Raw genomic sequence first — 18,129 nt, 5'->3', positions numbered from 1 at the left:
TCTGCTGGTTATTTGAACCAAGAGCCACTAAGCCCATCCTGCCTTACGACTCAGCCCACTCAAAACTTCTAAAAAGGAACATCGTGAAGTCAACTTTTATAAAACATTCACAAAATCTTGTGAACACAAGTTGCATGACAGTTTTTCGAATCAGGTGTTGAGGCTGACACAATCAGGGTACCCGCAATCTCTCCTGTCGTCAATAGCAAAAAAAGTCCTGATAGGTATGAAGCATGATAGGGAAGCCCCGGATGACACGCGGCAGCGGAACAATAGGGTTGCCGTTTTGCCGTATCTGCACCAAATATCTCATAATCTTAAGAAAATTGGTAAAAAAGCAGGTATAGACGTTCTTTTCAGCCCCACTGCGCTTGTCCAGCCTGTGCAACAAAGTGAACAAAAAGAAAAAGAACAGTAGCTGTACAACCCGGCACCGAGACCCTTTTGTGCCTTGTGTGGAGGGCGCCGTGTATTCCATCCCTTTAACCTGCGGTAAGGCTTACATAGGTCAAACAGGAAGATGTTTAAATGAAAGGTTAATGGAACACAAGAACGACTTAACTGGGGCGCCATTGAGGAACTTGCCCGCACATTGCCGGGTATGTGACAGCAAAAAGAAATGCATTCCTAACTTTGAGAAGGCAACTGTCTTGAAAAAACATAAAAACCAAATAACGCGCGAAATCATTGAAGCAGCCCACATCTCAGGGCTTAAGGAAGGTTGCGTTAGCACCCCTTCTATTTCATTATCTCAAAAAGAAATCACCTTCCTGTCTGGTTTTGTCTGATTTTACCCGGTTTTTAGAGGCACACTTCACATGTCGCTTTTTCGTTCTAGCCGTGTTAATTTTTGGCGCTCATCCTTCGTTTCGCTATTTTTTTTCGTATTCTCGCTGTCTCATGTTTTGGTTTTTTAGCAAAATCGCGCCCTCAACTCTGTTTTGTCATTCGCGCATGCTCAACCCTGTTTTTCCATTTTGTATACACATGTCATTCAAGCTCCATATCTTTGATCTCATTGTATAGTGTGATTCCTGTTATCTTTTGATGCCCTGTAAATCGTGTGGGTCCCAGTTTGTTCGCGTGGCTTGACCACTCCCTCTGGTAGGCCTTTCTTGGTGTGTGTATATAAGTGCGGGTTCAGTTTTCGTTCAAATAAAAGTTGGAAGTTCAGCGCTCTGTACTATCTTCTTCTTCTTCTTCTTCCTTTTTGTGTTCGCGCTGCTGATACATATGGATCGCAACCAACTAGCCCGGCAGATGGTGTTATTCTTGCAATGACTGCTGTGATTTATTCACAATTACTGAGAGAGACCTTGAACGCAGTGAGCATGTGCTTATTGATAATATGAGCAGAGGTGGCTTGAAATTTCCACAGCCATGTGTCGTTCATGTGGTACTGTGCACCAAGATTGTGCTAGAACATATTACAGGCAAGGAATATGAGAATATGTTTCATGCAGAGAGTAATCAGAGAGCTGCACTTCTAAGTGTGATGAAGTATTTGCTCTGTGACAGTGAAGACTTTGACACTTGTGCAACTGGTCACAGTCAAGAGTCAATGTTAAAGAACATCCTTAATCCAGCAGTAAACACCCTGCTGAAGAATTACGCAGCCTTCAAGAACGACAAGATGAACACAGAAAAGAATAATGTGAAAAAGAGAAAGTTGATTACCCTGAAGTGAAAATGATGTGTGCTTTTTTCGCGAATGTTTATGCTACAATACATACAATATATGAACTGTGTGTTATGTTTATGTTGTCTTGATTTCTATGAAATGTTTATCCAGCATTGTGAAGTTCAGCAGATTTTTCATAATAAACTAGTGAGATTGATGTGTGTCATGTTTTTTTTGTGACTGTTGTGTGTTCGAATGTCATTCTGTGATAGTGGAAACCAATGCCAAATAAAATTTTCGATATGAATTGTATAGCTGTCTGTGACAGACTGAAAAAAGAAAGACGTTTCTCCGGCGCATCGTCTTTCTAGTCTCAAATCAGCTTTGCTCCAAATGCCGAAGTTGACGTGGAAAGAACTTGTCTTTGTTCCTTTAATCACGCCAGTGCACAATTTATACTGGATGCAAACATATTCCGGACGTATACCCTAGAACATGCTGCAGTATTGCGCTTTTTTATTTTTTTCGATGGCGCCTCAAGCGGAGGCGGACGGGCTTAGTGTGGTGACGTCACGGGGGAGTGCCGAGGCCTTCTCCTAGTCTAGGTGGTTCTGGCTCGGCGGTCGTCGAACAAAATGCCTGCAGTTGTTGTCCGCGCTCAGTTTTAAGCAAGGAACCTTTGAAATAAGGAACCAAAAGTAACTGCAACAATCTGGAAAAAATTTAAGCGAATGAATCGCGAATGTGAAATCAAATGAAGAGCGTTAGCTAACCTTTCGCCTATTATTTCGAAAAATTCGGATACCAACGTGCAGGGGAGCAAACAATCCTCGGCTTTGTATACCTGTGGACAGGAGCTAATGCCAAAGAAGAAAACAGGAAAATGTCAGATTGTATTGCAAGCGACATTGGTGAGCTAGGAGGACAGGGCGAGATAATTATATTAGGCGACATGAACGCAAATATAGAACACCTGGATGGGTACACAGATTCGACAGGAAGCATGCTGCAGGTTATGTGTTACAGGCATGATTTAGTTGTATGCAACAGTAACGAGAAGTGTGAAGGGCTCATAACATGAGAGGCAGGGAGTCTGCACTCGACGATAGATTATGCACTAATGTCACAGAGGATGTATAACAGATTAGGGGTAATGAGCATAGATGAACATGGTTCCAGAAGTCTAGGTAGTGACCACAAGCGTATCAAGTTGAAATTCAGAAGAGAAACCAATGTAGGACTGAAGCGAGATGAACCATCAGAGGGGAATTTTTACTCAGAAAAGCAGTTGGAAGCAGTAGCCAAACAAATTGAGAAAGTAATTTTTGAGGATAGTGAAACAGAATGGACTTATACCAAATTAACTCGATTACTGGAGCTAGAGCTAGCTAAGGTGCGAGTAAAGCTAAAAGGGAAAAGATGCAAACCCAAGAGTTGGTGGGATGAGGAGGTCAAGAGGGCAATAGAAAAGCGCAAGGAAGCATCCAGGGAACACAGATATTCCAAGAAGAGGGGGGAACCAAAACCCGAAGTAGACAGAAAATGGGATACCTTCACAAAGTGTAGAAGGGACGCATCCTATTTGATTAATGAGAAAATTAGAAGAAAGGGTGCCCAATGGATGTCAAAAGTAAATAAAAAGGATAGAAAAGCAGCCCAAAAATTCTGGAAACATCTAAAAGCAATGAGTAATAAAACTAGGCTAGAACAAAGGTTTATTGTTACAGAGGAGGGTATTCGACTAGAAGGGGATGAAGCAATAAAACACATAGGAACAAGTATGACGGAAAAATTTTCACCAAAGCACGTGGTACATAATTTATCGAAGGAGGATAGACCGGTTACAGCAATACCTTCACTTGAGCAAGGAGAGTGGGAAATGGCAGAGAAGAAGGTTCCTAGTGGCACATCAACAGGACCAGATGGTATCCCGATTATGTTGATAAAGAAGTTAGGACCAAAATCCAAGCAAACATTAATACAGGTAGTGAATAAAATGATAGTGGATGAGAAAGTTCCCGATGAATGGCGATTAAGTAGAATGAACATGATATATAAGGGAAAGGGGGACAAAGCAGACGTAAGTAACTATCGCCCCATAACAGTGACATCTGTGGTTTACAGGGTGGTGATGCAAATTATAAAGGATAGACTGCAAGGGCTTAGACAAGGATGTCCTCTGTCCCCTTTGTTGTTCATGTTGTACCTGCAAGGTTTGGAGGCCAAGCTAGAGGGGAGCGGACTAGGTTTCAACCTATCTTTTTTCAAGCAAGGGGAATTGATTAAACAGACATTACCGGGACTAATATATGCGGATGATATAGTGATAATGGCTGACAACAAGGAAGACCTGCAGAAGTTGTTAGACATATGCAGTACAGAGGGAGATAGATTAGGCTTCAAGTATAGTAAGGAAAAATCTACAGTCATGACATTTAATGAAGAGGGCGGCGAGCATAGAATACAGGAGTTCGTGCTAAAAGTAGTGAATGAGTACAAGTATCTTGGGGTGTGGATAAATAACAGTGTTGAGTATCTGACAGAGCATGAAAAATATGTAATGAATAAAGCTAGTAGGAATTCAGCTGTCATGAAAAATAGGGCACTGTGGAATTACAATAGGTATGAGGTGGTAAGAGGGATCTGGAAAGGGGTGATGGTCCCTAGCCTGACCTTCGGGAATGCGGTCCTGTGTATGAGGCCAGATGTTCAAGCAAGGCTGGAAATTAGGCAACGGGGAGTAGGGAGGTTAGCTTTGGGAGCACATGGCAATACACCAAATCAGGAGGTACAGGGTGATATGGGATGGGCGTCTTTCGAGAGCAGAGAGGCTAGCAGTATCAGGGGCTTAGACAAGGATGTCCTCTGTCCCCTTTGTTGTTCATGTTGTACCTGCAAGGTTTGGAGGCCAAGCTAGAGGGGAGCGGACTAGGTTTCAACCTATCTTTTTTCAAGCAAGGGGAATTGATTAAACAGACATTACCGGGACTAATATATGCGGATGATATAGTGATAATGGCTGACAACAAGCAAGACCTGCGGAAGTTGTTAGACATATGCAGTACAGAGGGAGATAGATTAGGCTTCAAGTATAGTAAGGAAAAATCTGCAGTCATGACATTTAATGAAGAGGGCGGCGAGCATAGAATACAGGAGTTCGTGCTAAAAGTAGTGAATGAGTACAAGTATCTTGGGGTGTGGATAAATAACAGTGTTGAGTATCTGACAGAGCATGAAAAATATGTAATGAATAAAGCTAGTAGGAATTCAGCTGTCATGAAAAATAGGGCACTGTGGAATTACAATAGGTATGAGGTGGTAAGAGGGATCTGGAAAGGGGTGATGGTCCCTAGCCTGACCTTCGGGAATGCGGTCCTGTGTATGAGGCCAGATGTTCAAGCAAGGCTGGAAATTAGGCAACGAGGAGTAGGGAGGTTAGCTTTGGGAGCACATGGCAATACACCAAATCAGGAGGTACAGGGTGATATGGGATGGGCGTCTTTCGAGAGCAGAGAGGCTAGCAGTAAGATAGCATTTGAGGAACGATTGAGAAGGATGGAGGAAAAGCGGTGGGCTAGGAAAGTTTTCAGATACCTGTATATAAAGAATGTTGACGCGAAATGGAGAAAGCGAACTAGAAAATTGACAAGCAAATATCTGGACAGCAGTAAGGGGGCAAATCAGCAATTATCGGTTAAGAAAAAGGTTAAAGGAACAGAGAGAGCTTTGTGGAAAACAGGGATGCTGACGAAATCGGCACTAGAAACATACCGGACCTTTAAACAGGAAATTGTCAAAGAAGATATCTATGATAATTGGAGGGGAAGTTCTTTGCTGTTTGAGGCCAGGACTGGAGTTTTGCGGACTAAGACGTATAGAGTCAGGTACCAGGAGATAGACACTTTGTGCATTGCGTGCGGAGAGGAGGAGGAAACAGCTGAACACTTGATACTTTTCTGTAAAGGGCTTCACCCTACAGTGGAAGGCAGCGGGGCTGACTTACCCAAGGCATTGCGGTTTAGGGATAGTGAAGGGAAAGTGGATTTTAAGAGGTTAGAAGTAACCAAGCGAAGGTTATCTGATTGGTGGCTAAAAGCAAGACAGGAGTAAAATTTCACAAGACATGGCTAGGTGGCTTGAGCCACCGCCCGATGTAAAGGGTTCAGCCATATCCATCCATCCATCCATTGTGTAGGGTGCTCTAGGAGGGTGCATGCGGGTCGCGCCGCCTCGCTCTCGTAACATTAGGTAAAGGAGCGCTGTGTATTTGGTTTCGTTAAGCCGTAAGCGACCGCAGCTGCCATGGAGGCAGCTGACTGCAGGATTCTGCGTCTTTTTTGAGCCTCCGACTAGAAGCTTCACATTTAGTGCTTGTCGCTTGCGAGAAAGCTTCTATGAAGCTCAGCGCATCTTCGAGCTTCGAACATCCGGTGCTTACGAAGGGAACAGGGAATTTGTTTTCTAGACGCGATTACAAAAGTACTCTTTAGTACGGCTGCATAGGGCAAACTGGACGTTGCCGGAATGTTAGACTTCTGGAGCATCGCGCCGCTGTTGAATCATTGGCGGGGGCGGTGAACTGGCGAAACATTGTCGCCATTGCCGTAACTGCACGCCCAGGTTCCGAGACACAATTGTCCTGAAAAAAATTACCGACACAGCTTAGCAGGGAAATTTTTGAAGCCTACAGCATTAGAAAAGAAAATGACCTTTGCATAAGCACCATTTCCGTATCCTAATCCAAGAAGGAATTCAACTATCTTGATGCTAACATGTGCCACGCGCGCCCGCATGCCAGAGTCACGTGATGGTGTCTGCTGTTTATCAGGTGTGATTACGAATCTTGTATATATGTGGTTTTCCTTGTAGTAAACCTCAGTTGAAGTTCCTCGTCGTGTCTTGTGCATTCTTCTCTTCGTCCCTCCTCGTTTTGCGCGGTTGCAATATGCACTCCCCTTCTCGTTGCGGCAGGCCCCGCAGCAAGAGGTACGTTGCGAGATTCTCAAAAGTGACCACGCTAAGTGGCCAGACGTTACTACGGACAGCTTTCGGGGTGTATGCCTTGAGAAAGGGCCATTGTATTTTCAAAATCGGGCAGAAAATTTTCTGTCTTCCGAAAGGCAACACAAAACTCAGAAACGCTATATGTCACCTCATCTTTTCGTGCGACAGGCTGTAAAAGGGGAGGCGTACGAGCGACACTGGTTAATGTACTCGGAGTCCACAGGTTGCGTTTACTGTTTCATGTGCAAACTATTTTCGATTTCAAGCAATCCCAGTGCTTTCACCACGCACGGCTTTTCTGATTGGAAAAGAGCAGAAGAAAAGGTTTGCGCACATGAGAATAGCGTCGAGCACAGGAACTGCGTGGCAGCATGGCTCGCCCGCTCTAACTCGAGCAGCACAATTTACAAGGAGCTGGTTAAGCATCTTGATATGAGGATCCATAGCGCACACAATTAAGCGGACACAACACGCATCTTAAGCATCTTGTCACTGAGACCGCTTACAGGACGGAGGTGTTGAAGCGCGCAGTCGTTGTAGTTAAGCTTCTAGCTGAGCGCAACCTAGCGTTTAGGGGCAGTAAGGAGATTTCTGGTTCACCGATCGAGAAATGGAAATTATATGGGAGCGCTTGAGGTTATTGCCAAGTTTGATTCCTTTCTAGAGGAGCATATCAAACGCAACGGGAACAAAGGAAAAGGTGACCCATCGTATCTGTCAAAAACCATTTGTGATGAATTTATCGAGCATATGACAAAGGCTGTCAAGAACGTCTCGTTGACGAAGTCAAACGCGCAAACTACTTCTCTTTAATGGCTGATTCGACTCCAGACCTTACTCACGTTGATCAGCTGTCAGTTGTTTTACGATACTATTTAAATGGGAAAGTGTACGAACGCTTTCTTGGATTTGTTCCAATCGAATCGCATATCGGCTTGTATCTTTTCGATACCGCGATGTCCCTCTTGACGACCAATGGCATCTCAATTGATGATTGTAGGGGCGAGCTCATGATAATGCGAGTAATATGTCAGGAAAATACAAAGGACTGCAAGCTCAAATCAAACACCTGAACGAATTGGCAGTCTACGTCGCGTGTGCTGGTCATTCACTGAACTTAGTTGGCGCGTGTAGCGTTGACAGTTGCCTTGAGGCAGTCAAATTTTTCACTGTAATTCAGACTGTATGTGTTCTTCGCTGCCGTACCTAAGCGATAAAGGTATCTTTTGGTCAGCATGGGCGGTACTGGCCACCAGCTTGTTTTGAAAAGTCTCTCTGAGACCAGCTGGTCAAGACACGGTGAATCATGTAAGGCCCTTCTGAAAATTTTCAATGCAGTCTTGTGTTGCCTTGAAGCTATATCAGAGAACGAGGAACAAAACGGCGACACAAGGAACGAAGCGCACTCTCTGTTCAAGAAAATGACAAAACTATAGAGACTGGATTCATGGCGATTTTCTGGAGTGAAATCTTGGAGCGCTTTGTCAAAACGAGCGTAGCACTTCAGAAACCAGGCCTAGACATTTCAACTGCTGTAGACCTGCTGAACTCTCTAGAAGGCTTTAATTCTTTGCGACCTCTCTTTGATGCCTTCGAAGAGAAAGCACGCACGCTAAGTATCAATCAATGTTATCAGGATGAGGGCAAACGCATCGTTTTGAGTAAGCACCCGGACGGAAAAAGCGATAATGCGCTACACGGTAGAAAAATGTGTATCGTAGAGACCTACAGTGTTGTACTTGACAGTCTAGGCTCTGCTTTGCGAGTGCGAAAGGCTGCCTACACTGAACTCTGCGAAAGGTTCGGATTCTTAAAATTGCTGACAGAAGTTGGGAGCGAGGCCTCTCTGGCAGAGCAGGCTGAGAAGTCGGTGAAAACCTACAAAAATGATTTGGAGCCAGCATTTTCCGATGAAATCGTTAAGTTTGCGAACTTCTGCAGAACTCTGTGCGCCAGGACCCGAGTCCCCTGGGAATAATGAAGTTGCTGCAAAAAAAAAAAGGCTTATTGACGTGTTTCCGAACCTTTCTATTGCTTTGCGAATGTACTTAAGCATACCCGTGGCAAACTGTGAGACCTAATGATCTTTTTCCAAGTTGTCGCTGATAAAAAATCGCCTTCGTTCGAGCCTCCCTGACGACAAGGTGAACTCGCTTGCTATCATGTCAATTGAAAGTGACCTCCTCCGCGATATAGCCTTCGAACAGACTATATCTGATTTCGCTAAAGCGAAGGCGCGAATGATGCCATTTTAAAACAGGACTGTTTGCGCTATACTTGAATAGTTCCAATAAGTTCGCTGTGTCGCCTCCCAGCCTCCACGTTGCCAATGAAACGCTGAGCAGTGTAATTCAAGATGTGCAAATCTCCGTTGTTCGTCTCTTGGTTGTTCTTGTGATATTTCGCGTGCTTATAAAGAACTGTATTTGTGTTGTTTTTGATAGTGCCACGTTTATTTGGTGTCGTCCTTGCTTGTCTTACCTTTAACGAAAATATTTTCAAATAATGTTTTGTATTTACAGTAGGTAATTTTCATCGGTATTCTAGTGCATTTTTATGGTGCTTGTATTGCCGTAAGTATTGTATATATCTATTGCATATTTATAGAGTATCGTGTATGGCGATTACTGCAGTCTGATGCTTGAATTTTAATAAAGAATGTTTTGGATACAACCATGCGTGTCCTCACGGGATTAAACTTAGTGATGCAAACAAAGCCTAGCTTCAGGAGGATCGACATCTGAGCAGTGTTGTCTTTTCTGCGTTCTTGTTCGTCTTGAGTGCACTCAACTTTTCCTTAGAGCCTAGCTTTTGCTGAAAACAGAATGCAGATTAATCACAAAGTGAACATATGTGTTGGTGTTTACAACAGCACGCGTTTCAAGCAAGTTTTGTTGTGTTCCTTATAATAATAACAATAATAATAATCCCGTTGATCGCACTTCGTTCTCTTTAATTTGTGGAATTAAAATTAAACATGGCATATTTCAAGTAGCGTAGCAGGTGATAGGGGAAGGGGGGGCAGTATGGGGAAAGGGGGCCTGCATGCGCATTAGCCCAGGGCCCCCATTTTTCTTAATCCGGCCTTGGAGGAATGGGACAAGCTATTGGACAAGAAAAGCAACGCATCTGGCCCTCATCGCTCAAGCTCAAGAGGTCGGCCCCGACTGGAGGCCAGCCTGGACTCGCCCCAGCTAATCCCTTCCATTTTGTGGTAATAAAGAGTTAACCACCACCACCACCTCGCGAACTTGTCAGCACCGTTCAAATCACGCGCGCCGGTGCAAGGTCACGTGTAACTCTCCAACTCACGTGAACACAAGATCCGTGCATAGTCGCCGAGTGACGCTGTGCTTGAAAAGTAGCATACCGTCGTGTGCGCATTGTGGCTGGCGGTGCGCGCGTCGTGCTTTACGTGTGTGGTTGTTTTGTGTATGGCTTGTCGTGCGCATTGTTTCTAGGGGTGTGCAGTGCCTCGTTGGGTTGTGCGGTGTAGTGGTCGTGCGTGCATCAACCTTGTGAGTTCCGCTTCGCTCAAGTGCTGGGAGGTGGTTTCGGGAAACTTGGCCGTGCTCACCGTGCTTCTGTGCGATCGCCGAGGCTTCCGCTGTCTCAATGGCCAACGCTCTTCGTGTCGTCAACTTGCTGCAGCAGGTGTCCCGAGTATCGTGAGTGGTCATTGAAATGTCGTCGCACGTCGCGTGCGGCCTGCGCGTTTTGAGAGCCCGCGGCCCGGTCTGCGTGCCTTCGGCCTCTCAAGTACTACATCTCAGCCTTTCGAGATCAAAATAAATGTTAAGGCGCTCAGCCGCCCCAGGCTCTGGCTGCGGTTGCGGGCGGTCGTGTTAGCAGCGCGACCGCCTTTGCAATGCTGCGTGTTGTTGGGCATCATTCGCGCCACGTTGGCGTGTCGCGTGATCCTGTTCCGCTTCTCATTGGCGGCGCGCACGTGCTTCTCTGCTGCGGTCTTTTCGAGCTGCACAAAAGCTCGGTCACAGCTTTCACCGCCTCTCTGAGTAGCTTTGTGCACTATTCCCGTTCCATTTCGCGCTGCTCATCTGTGTTTGTTTCCGCCCCGACCAGATGCCGGTGTCCAGCTCACGCAGCGGTTTCAGCCGTTCAAGGTGAGGAACCGATGTGGCGCGCCACTCGACGGCCTCCAGGGACACATCTTTTTTGTGCTACTGCAGCAAAATATTTATGCATTGACTGCTGTGCTCGCGCGGCTTTTTTGTCAGGCTGGCATACAGCAGCATGTGTAAAAAAAAAAAAATTCTGCTGGTTTGAGTCGGTAATCATTTGTCAGATTTAAATTCATTTAGGGATAGTCTGTTAGGAAGGCAGCACTAGCCGTTACAACATAGGCACCAAATTCCCAGAAACGTGGAGGACAGAAGTGTACAAATTGAGAATCCACATACTCGTTATCTGCAGCCATGAGACCCAGGGATCTAATGACCACTTAAGTATAGCCTAGCGTTCAGTCGCCTTCAGGTAGACATGATCAGGAGGCACCTGATCTTTGCTGCTCTTTGGATTCCCTGGTACCAAGCTCATCCATTCAGCCCATTTGCTCTCGAGATGTATTTAGAAGTTGGCACATGAGATGCATTGTTGGGTAGAATTCGCAAGCTCCACAGACGCTGGCGCCGCACGACGGTGAAAAGAGGAAACGCCACGACTGTGGTTGCTGGCAGTGCAGTGTGTTTGTGTGTGCGCCTTTGTGCAGATTGGTTGCTCGTCGTGGTGTTTCCTGCAATCAACAGAAAATGCTGGAGCAACCACATGTGCAGTGTACCACAATGCACCAACAAGGCCGTTCACAACGAAATAAGCCTGCATTCATTTCCAAAGCACCCTCGTTTGAAAAAAGAATGGACAGTGAAGCTGTGAATCGTGAAAGCTGACACAGAAGATGACAGTATACAGCGCGCATTTCGTGGAAGACAATTTTTCTGAAGCCGCACCAGTAAAAAAAAAATTTGAGTCGACATATCTCTGCGGGAACGAGCATTTCAGCGCATGATACGCATTTCTATTCCCGTTATCCAAACAGGTTTTTGTGTGGAAGAAGGTCAGTATTATGTCTTTGTGAAACACTCAAAGCGACGTACAGCAGAAGTGCATGCTGACATGGATAAATGAAGCCACTTTTGGTGGCGCAGTTTTTCTTGACATATCAGTCAACAGTGAGCATGTGATGCTATCTGGGACCGTGTACTGTAGTGGGTTAGTCGCGTTTGCTGTTGTGCTCTGGCATGAGACAGGCAAAAGAGCATCTGCCTTTTAAAAAACCTTTGGTGTTGATGCCTAGATTCAATGCATCTACTATGCAGTCTCATCAGTTTACGCCGAGAAAATATGCATCCCTAGAGCATCATTTGAAGAATAAAAGCGAAGTTTGCTTTATTACAAAGTAATAGTTTGTGCTGGAAGCACCTGTAAATGTATTTATTTTGCATCATGCAGCCTTTTCTGCCCATGCCGTACGCTGGGGACATGCGCATGCAACATATTTCAATATACCGCGAATGCAAGGCAAGAAAGCTCGTTTTTTTTTTTTTCTGACATGGGGCCTAATGCCTCCACCTCGATGGCGAAAAGTAAAGATAATCCGCGTACTTTGATGGAATTGTAAACAAACTCAACTACATGCGGCATTTGTTGCATGTGCAACGTCTTTAGACGAAGCCTTTGCACACTCGCGCATTCAGTCGTGCACACTTTAATACCTTAGGTGTCCAGCATTCAGAATCTTTTCGCCTTCTGCCAAGCACTGGATTCACGTCTCAGCCACTTCAACATGCCTCATTACATCGCCTAAAGACAACGGCGCCCAGATGGCAGCGGCATCATTAAACGTACTGGTGTACTCGATTATCTAATGCACAGTGCACAGCGTACACACACCAGCACACACTAAAGAGGTGACGGTTTATCAGCGTCCCAGTAGCCATATTTGATTTTTGTGCATGTGCCACCTATAGGCCATGGAACCTGCGAATAAGACAGGTGCACGAGATGATGACTAACTGAACTGGGCGATTGCTTTCTTGGGCTTCGTGCTTACCGACACAAGTACAGACATACATGCAAGGCAAGTGTTTAATCTCTGGAAGCTTGCTTTTCAATGTTTTGATCAACTGATTGTGACATACAAAATATGTAATGTAGGAGGAGGCCCCAAAGCACCAATTAGTTGAGGAATCTTCTTTCAATGGGCACATAAAAGAATACATACGTTAGCAGCATCGCACAGCAAAATTTGAATGTGCTTAATGAAGGAGATTGTTTAATATATGTCTGGATGTTCCAGATCTATAAAGGTGTGAAATTAGCAGTCAACTTTCTGTAATTAGTCTCTATTAGTGGCAACAAAAAATTCCAGCTCGAGGCAAATCTAGTTGTGTTAGTATTGACGAGAGAAATATGGTGAAATAAGAGTGCTAAGGTGTGGGAATCCTGGAAATGTCAGCCTTCCTCGATAACAATTATATCGGTTTTTGAAGAAATGAAAAGCGCAGTAACTTTCTTCCTTCTGGATGGACACCCCACCTGCACATGAAGGGAAGGGAGAAAGGTAGGAGTGAATGAGGTGCCATAGTGGAGGGCTCCAGAATAACTTCGACCACCTGGGCAACTTAAATGTGCACTAACATTGCACATTTAAGACCCCATCATCGTCATCAGCCTGACTAAGCCCACTGCAGGGAAAAGGCCTCTCCCGTATCTCTCCAATTAACCCTCTCTTTTTGCCAGCTGTGCCCACCGTCTCCCCTCAAACTTCATCTCGTCCACCCATTTAACTTTCTGCAGCCCCCCGTTACACTTGCCTTCTCTTGGAATCCACTCTGTTACCCTTAAGGACCAGCGGTTACCTTTTCTTCACATTACACGCCCTGCCCAAGCCCATTTCTAACTCTTGATTTCAGCAAGGATGTCAATAACCTGTGTTTGTTCCCTCACCCACTCTGCCCTCTTCTAGACTGTTAATGTTGCACCTATATTTTTTCTTTCCATAGCTTGCTGTGTTGCCTTTAACTTAAGCTGATCCCTTTTTGTTAGCCTCCACGTTTTTGCCCCATAAATGAGTGCGTGTAAGATACAGCTGTTATATACTTTTCTCTTGAGGGATATTGGTAAACTTCCATTCATAATCTGAGAGAACCTGCCATATGCGCTCCATCCCATTCTTGTTCTTCTAGTTATTTTCCTCTTATGATCCTGATCAGTGGTGAATGGCTACCCTAAGTAGATGTATTCCCTTACCACTTCCAACACCTCGCTACCATTTGTGAACTGCTATTCCCTTACAAGACTGTTGAGCATTACTTTGGTTTTCATCATGTTAATTCTAAGACCCACCGTTCTGCTCTGCCTGTCAAACTCATTGCTCATGCTTTTGCAGCTCACCTCCTGAGTGACTTAGCAATTCAATGTCATCAGCAAATTGCTAATTACTTAAGTGTTCTCTGTTAACTCTTATCCCCAACTGTTCACAAACCAGTCCTTGGAATATCGCTTGTTAACATAAAGGGAATCGCATTGCCGAGATCGTGTCTCCTGCCTGCATCCTATCCAAGGGATGGAGAACATGTTTGTTCTTAGTCTCTTCAAAAAGCAAGCTACGCATCGCTGACCAAGCAGAACTCTGTTCATTCCTGGTTCTTCTCTCTGTAACAAATAAGCAGTACCAGGGTCTGACACATTGTGAATAAGTTGCAGCCATAGATTATGAGAGTCTATTTGATTCATTGCTGGGAGTGGCAGTCGTGGGAATGGGACTCTGATCAAGTACTTGTAATATGCTGCAGGGAGACAGCCTAAATGGGCAGGAAGTAGTGAAAAGCTTAAAAAACTGGTATGACCAAAAGTAAAGTGATGTTCAACCACCTGGCAATAAGGGAAATGCATAATAAACCCACAAGCGGCTCATGCCATCACTTTTATTAATGCTGCGGTGAAGGAGACCAGTGATACTGAATTTACTGATATTTAACTCTGCATATGTATTCATTTTAACTGACTCAAATGATTCATTGTTGCCTGCTACACCTCTTCTAACACTACCAGCAATACCTTTATGGCAGAATTAAACTTTCATCACCTACTGGAGTAGACGAGATCACCTCAGAAGATCACCAAACACATTTCCACCATACATCTGTCATTATTGCTTTCAAAGTCTCTTTCAGCAGGAACCCTACCGGACGACTGGAATGTGGGGAGGGTCATTCTGACACACCAGTCAGGCAAAAAGGCTTCTCTGCTAAATTATTGTCCCATGCGCCCTGTAAAAGCAGGGAATATGTCATCTATTCCCATGTCATAAACTTTCTAGATTCCATCAATTTCTTTCATTTGGCTCAAACGGGTTTCGCAGGGGGCTTTCCTGCCAAACCCAATTGGCAATCTTCACTTACAACTTGCATGCTAACCTTGACAGTAACCTGCAGATCAATGCATTATTTTTAGATTTTGGGAAGACATTTGACAAGGCATCACACCAGAACCTATGACTTAAACTGGCCCTTGTAAATTTGCACCCTAATATTCTGAAATGGATTAAAGAATTTCTAGCTGCTACTTTCAGTTTGTTTCTAGTAACAATTGCAGTTCAAGTGCTCTACCTGTTATATCGGGCGTCCCACAGTTATCTGTGCTCGGCCTGCTGTTGTCGTTATGTATGTGCGTGTGTGCGTGCGCGCGTGTGTATAATGTATTGTTTAAAGTTCGTATCTTCGCAAGTGACTATGCCATATATTTTACTGTAACTAACATTTCTGATCAATGGCTCTCCAAAGTGACCTTAACCGTGTCTATGAATGGTGTAACCTCTGTTTAATGATGGCCCAATTAACAAATGTAAACTCTCCTCATTTTGTTGTCAACACAGCCCCCTTATTTTTTCCTATACTGTTGCTAACTGATCTGTAGAAAGTGCCCAATTGTTTTAAATACCTTGGTATCACCCTCTGCAATGATCTCAATTGGCAGGCACATATTGCCACAATTATATCATCTGCCAGCAGATCTCTAGGATTCATGAAACATCACCTATTGTGAAGCTTCTGGTTTACAGAACCCTCAACAGACCTAAACTTGAGTACACCAGTCCCGTCTGGAGCGCGCACCGAATATATGTAACAAATGCACTCAGATCAGTTGAAAAACAATTTGCTTTGTTCATTCTGCATTTTCATATACCATCAGTGTTTCATCTCTGAAGACAAATTCTGGTCTTGAAAGCCTCGCAGCTCACTGCCACTTTGCCAGCCTTTGTTTGCTCCACTAGTTTTTCTATAGCTGTCTAATGTGTTCAAACAGCCCACATATCTTACCGCACTGCACTGTTATAGATTGCCTATCATCTTTCTCATAATACAACTTTTTCAGGTACCTTTTTTTCCTGAACTGTTGTGGGCTGGAATGCTTTAACGACCATGGCTGCCGTCACGTGGCCATCTGAAATTATAGGTGGTGTGACAGCTTATATTAGAAGGCAATGACTGCATTTGTTATTGATGAGTATATGAACCGACCCCCTTTGTGATACCTCGGCAGCGCCTCCTCGAGAGAGGGGGTGTGCACCTAAGTGTCACAAATGCCGCAACGGCGTTAAAGGAAGCTGACAAATGTTGTGGCTGCTGGCTTGTTGGGTGTGTAAGCTCGCACATTTCCTTGAAGGTGGCCTGTATGGTAGTCCCATCTGGTGGCTGTCACCATTTTACACTGGAGTGGAACTGCACTGTCGGGCTAAACAGTCATTCTTGACTCCATGCACATCGATGTTGTCGAACCTTACTAAGCTGCATACTTAACTCTTGTCATCGCTCTGCAACTGTTATGTGCTGTTCTCGTTGCCAGTGTGTGTATGCAGCAAATTCAAAAAATTGAAGTGGTAGTTTGGAATATTTTTATTGCCTTGTTTTGTAGCTGATCTGACAAGTAAAATGCAATGTTGCCTGCTGAACTAGAGTTGCTCACAGCCATGCTAAGCTTCACTTGTGACACACTGAATGTGATAGCAGAAGTAGTACAAGTCCCATTGTAGTGAAAAGTTGACTGTCTAGCTCATAGAAAAGTAGGGATTTCTGTAATGTCTATCGCGGCTCATTTCTGCAAAGCATAGACTCCACTGGTGTCGCCGCATGTGTTGTGTTGCAGGCCGTACTGATTGCGAAAGTTACCAGCTTTAAATACAGGTTTCCAGAGAATAGCAAGGAAATACATGAACACCCTCCTGAGTGAATAATGCAAAGAAACTAAGGAAAACAATAGAATGGGGAAGACAGAATCTCTGTATAAAAATTGGAGATATCGAGGGATGGTTTGTGCAAAGATGGTCATGATAAAAGGACAAACAAGGCCGGGACCCAACAGAAGCAAAAGAGATTATGAAGGGTTGCCAAAAATGCACAGAAGAGTTATATAAGAAAGACCCGAATGTGCATGACAAACACTAAGATGTGGTGATCACTGACCTTGAGCCATATGTCTTAATGAGTGAAGTTGTGTAGGCCTTAAGCAGCATTACGAACTGCAAATGATGACTGCATTCCAGCTGAGTTATATATTCCTAAAAGGTGGTGCTGTTAAAATTCTGCTCTCAGTAAGTACACCAGCAAATATGGAAAGCTCAGCAGCAACCACAGGATTGGAAGAGGTCAGTTTGCATCCCAATTAAAAAGAATGGCAGTGCCATAGGGCAAAAAAGACGAACTGCGCAACAAGAACACGGACGAAAGGGAGGCAGACACACACTAACGCAGACACACACTTCGTCCGTGTTCTTGTTGCGCAGTTCGTCTTTTTTGCATTATGATCAACCAACTAGCCCGACAAGTCCTGTTGTAGTGCCATAGGAATGTTCAAATTACAGTAAAATTGTGCTCATATCACGTGCTAGCAAAGTGATGCTCAAAATCCTTCAACCTACGATACGAACTAAGAAGTACCGGATCCACAGGCTGGGTTTCACAAGGGCAGAGGAAATGGAGATCAGATTGCCAACCTTTACTGGATCATGGAGACAGGATCAGAGTTCCAGAAAAACATTTACTCCTGCTTCACTGACTGCTAAATTTTTTATTATGTAGATCGCAACAAACAAGACATGGGAGTACCAGACCACCTGACCTGTCTCTTGAGGAACCTATATATGGGGCAAGAGGCAACATTTAGACGTCACAACGCAGCGCAGACAACACATTGTTCGTGCCATCGTATTCCTCTCTCGTCTTGTCTGCACTGTGTTGTCACAGTGAACTACCAACAAGCCTGTTCATCCGTTTTAACAATTCGAGCCGGACATGGAACAACTGATTAGTTCCAAATTGGGAAAGGTGTGCGACAAGGCTGCATATTGCCACTCTGCTTATTTAACCTATATGCAGAGTACATCATGAAAAATGCCAGGCTGGATGAGTTGCAAGCCAGAGAGAAGATTGACAGAAGAAACATCAGCAACCTCAGATGTGCAGATGATGCCACTCTAAAGGCAG

The 18,129-nt window shown here is 44.5% G+C and overlaps 1 protein-coding gene across 1 annotated transcript in view; it reads left to right on the top strand.

The window, feature by feature from the left end:
* Nucleotides 1-9,930: 9,930 nt before the first annotated feature.
* T3dh (Type III alcohol dehydrogenase) overlaps nucleotides 9,931-18,129 on the top strand; it is a 109,972-nt gene continuing 101,773 nt past the window's right edge. Inside the window, exons 1-2 of the mRNA XM_077660755.1 lie at nucleotides 9,931-10,293; nucleotides 10,709-10,749. Of these exons, the coding sequence (XP_077516881.1) occupies nucleotides 10,241-10,293; nucleotides 10,709-10,749 (94 nt within the window). The 5' untranslated portion in view covers nucleotides 9,931-10,240. The remainder of the gene's footprint in view (nucleotides 10,294-10,708; nucleotides 10,750-18,129) is intronic.

This window comes from Amblyomma americanum, chromosome 4, assembly GCF_052857255.1.
Source record: "Amblyomma americanum isolate KBUSLIRL-KWMA chromosome 4, ASM5285725v1, whole genome shotgun sequence".
Taxonomy (NCBI): domain Eukaryota; kingdom Metazoa; phylum Arthropoda; class Arachnida; order Ixodida; family Ixodidae; genus Amblyomma; species Amblyomma americanum.
The sequence above is the reverse complement of the archived record's forward strand: the minus strand, read 5'-3'. Positions and strand labels throughout refer to the sequence as shown.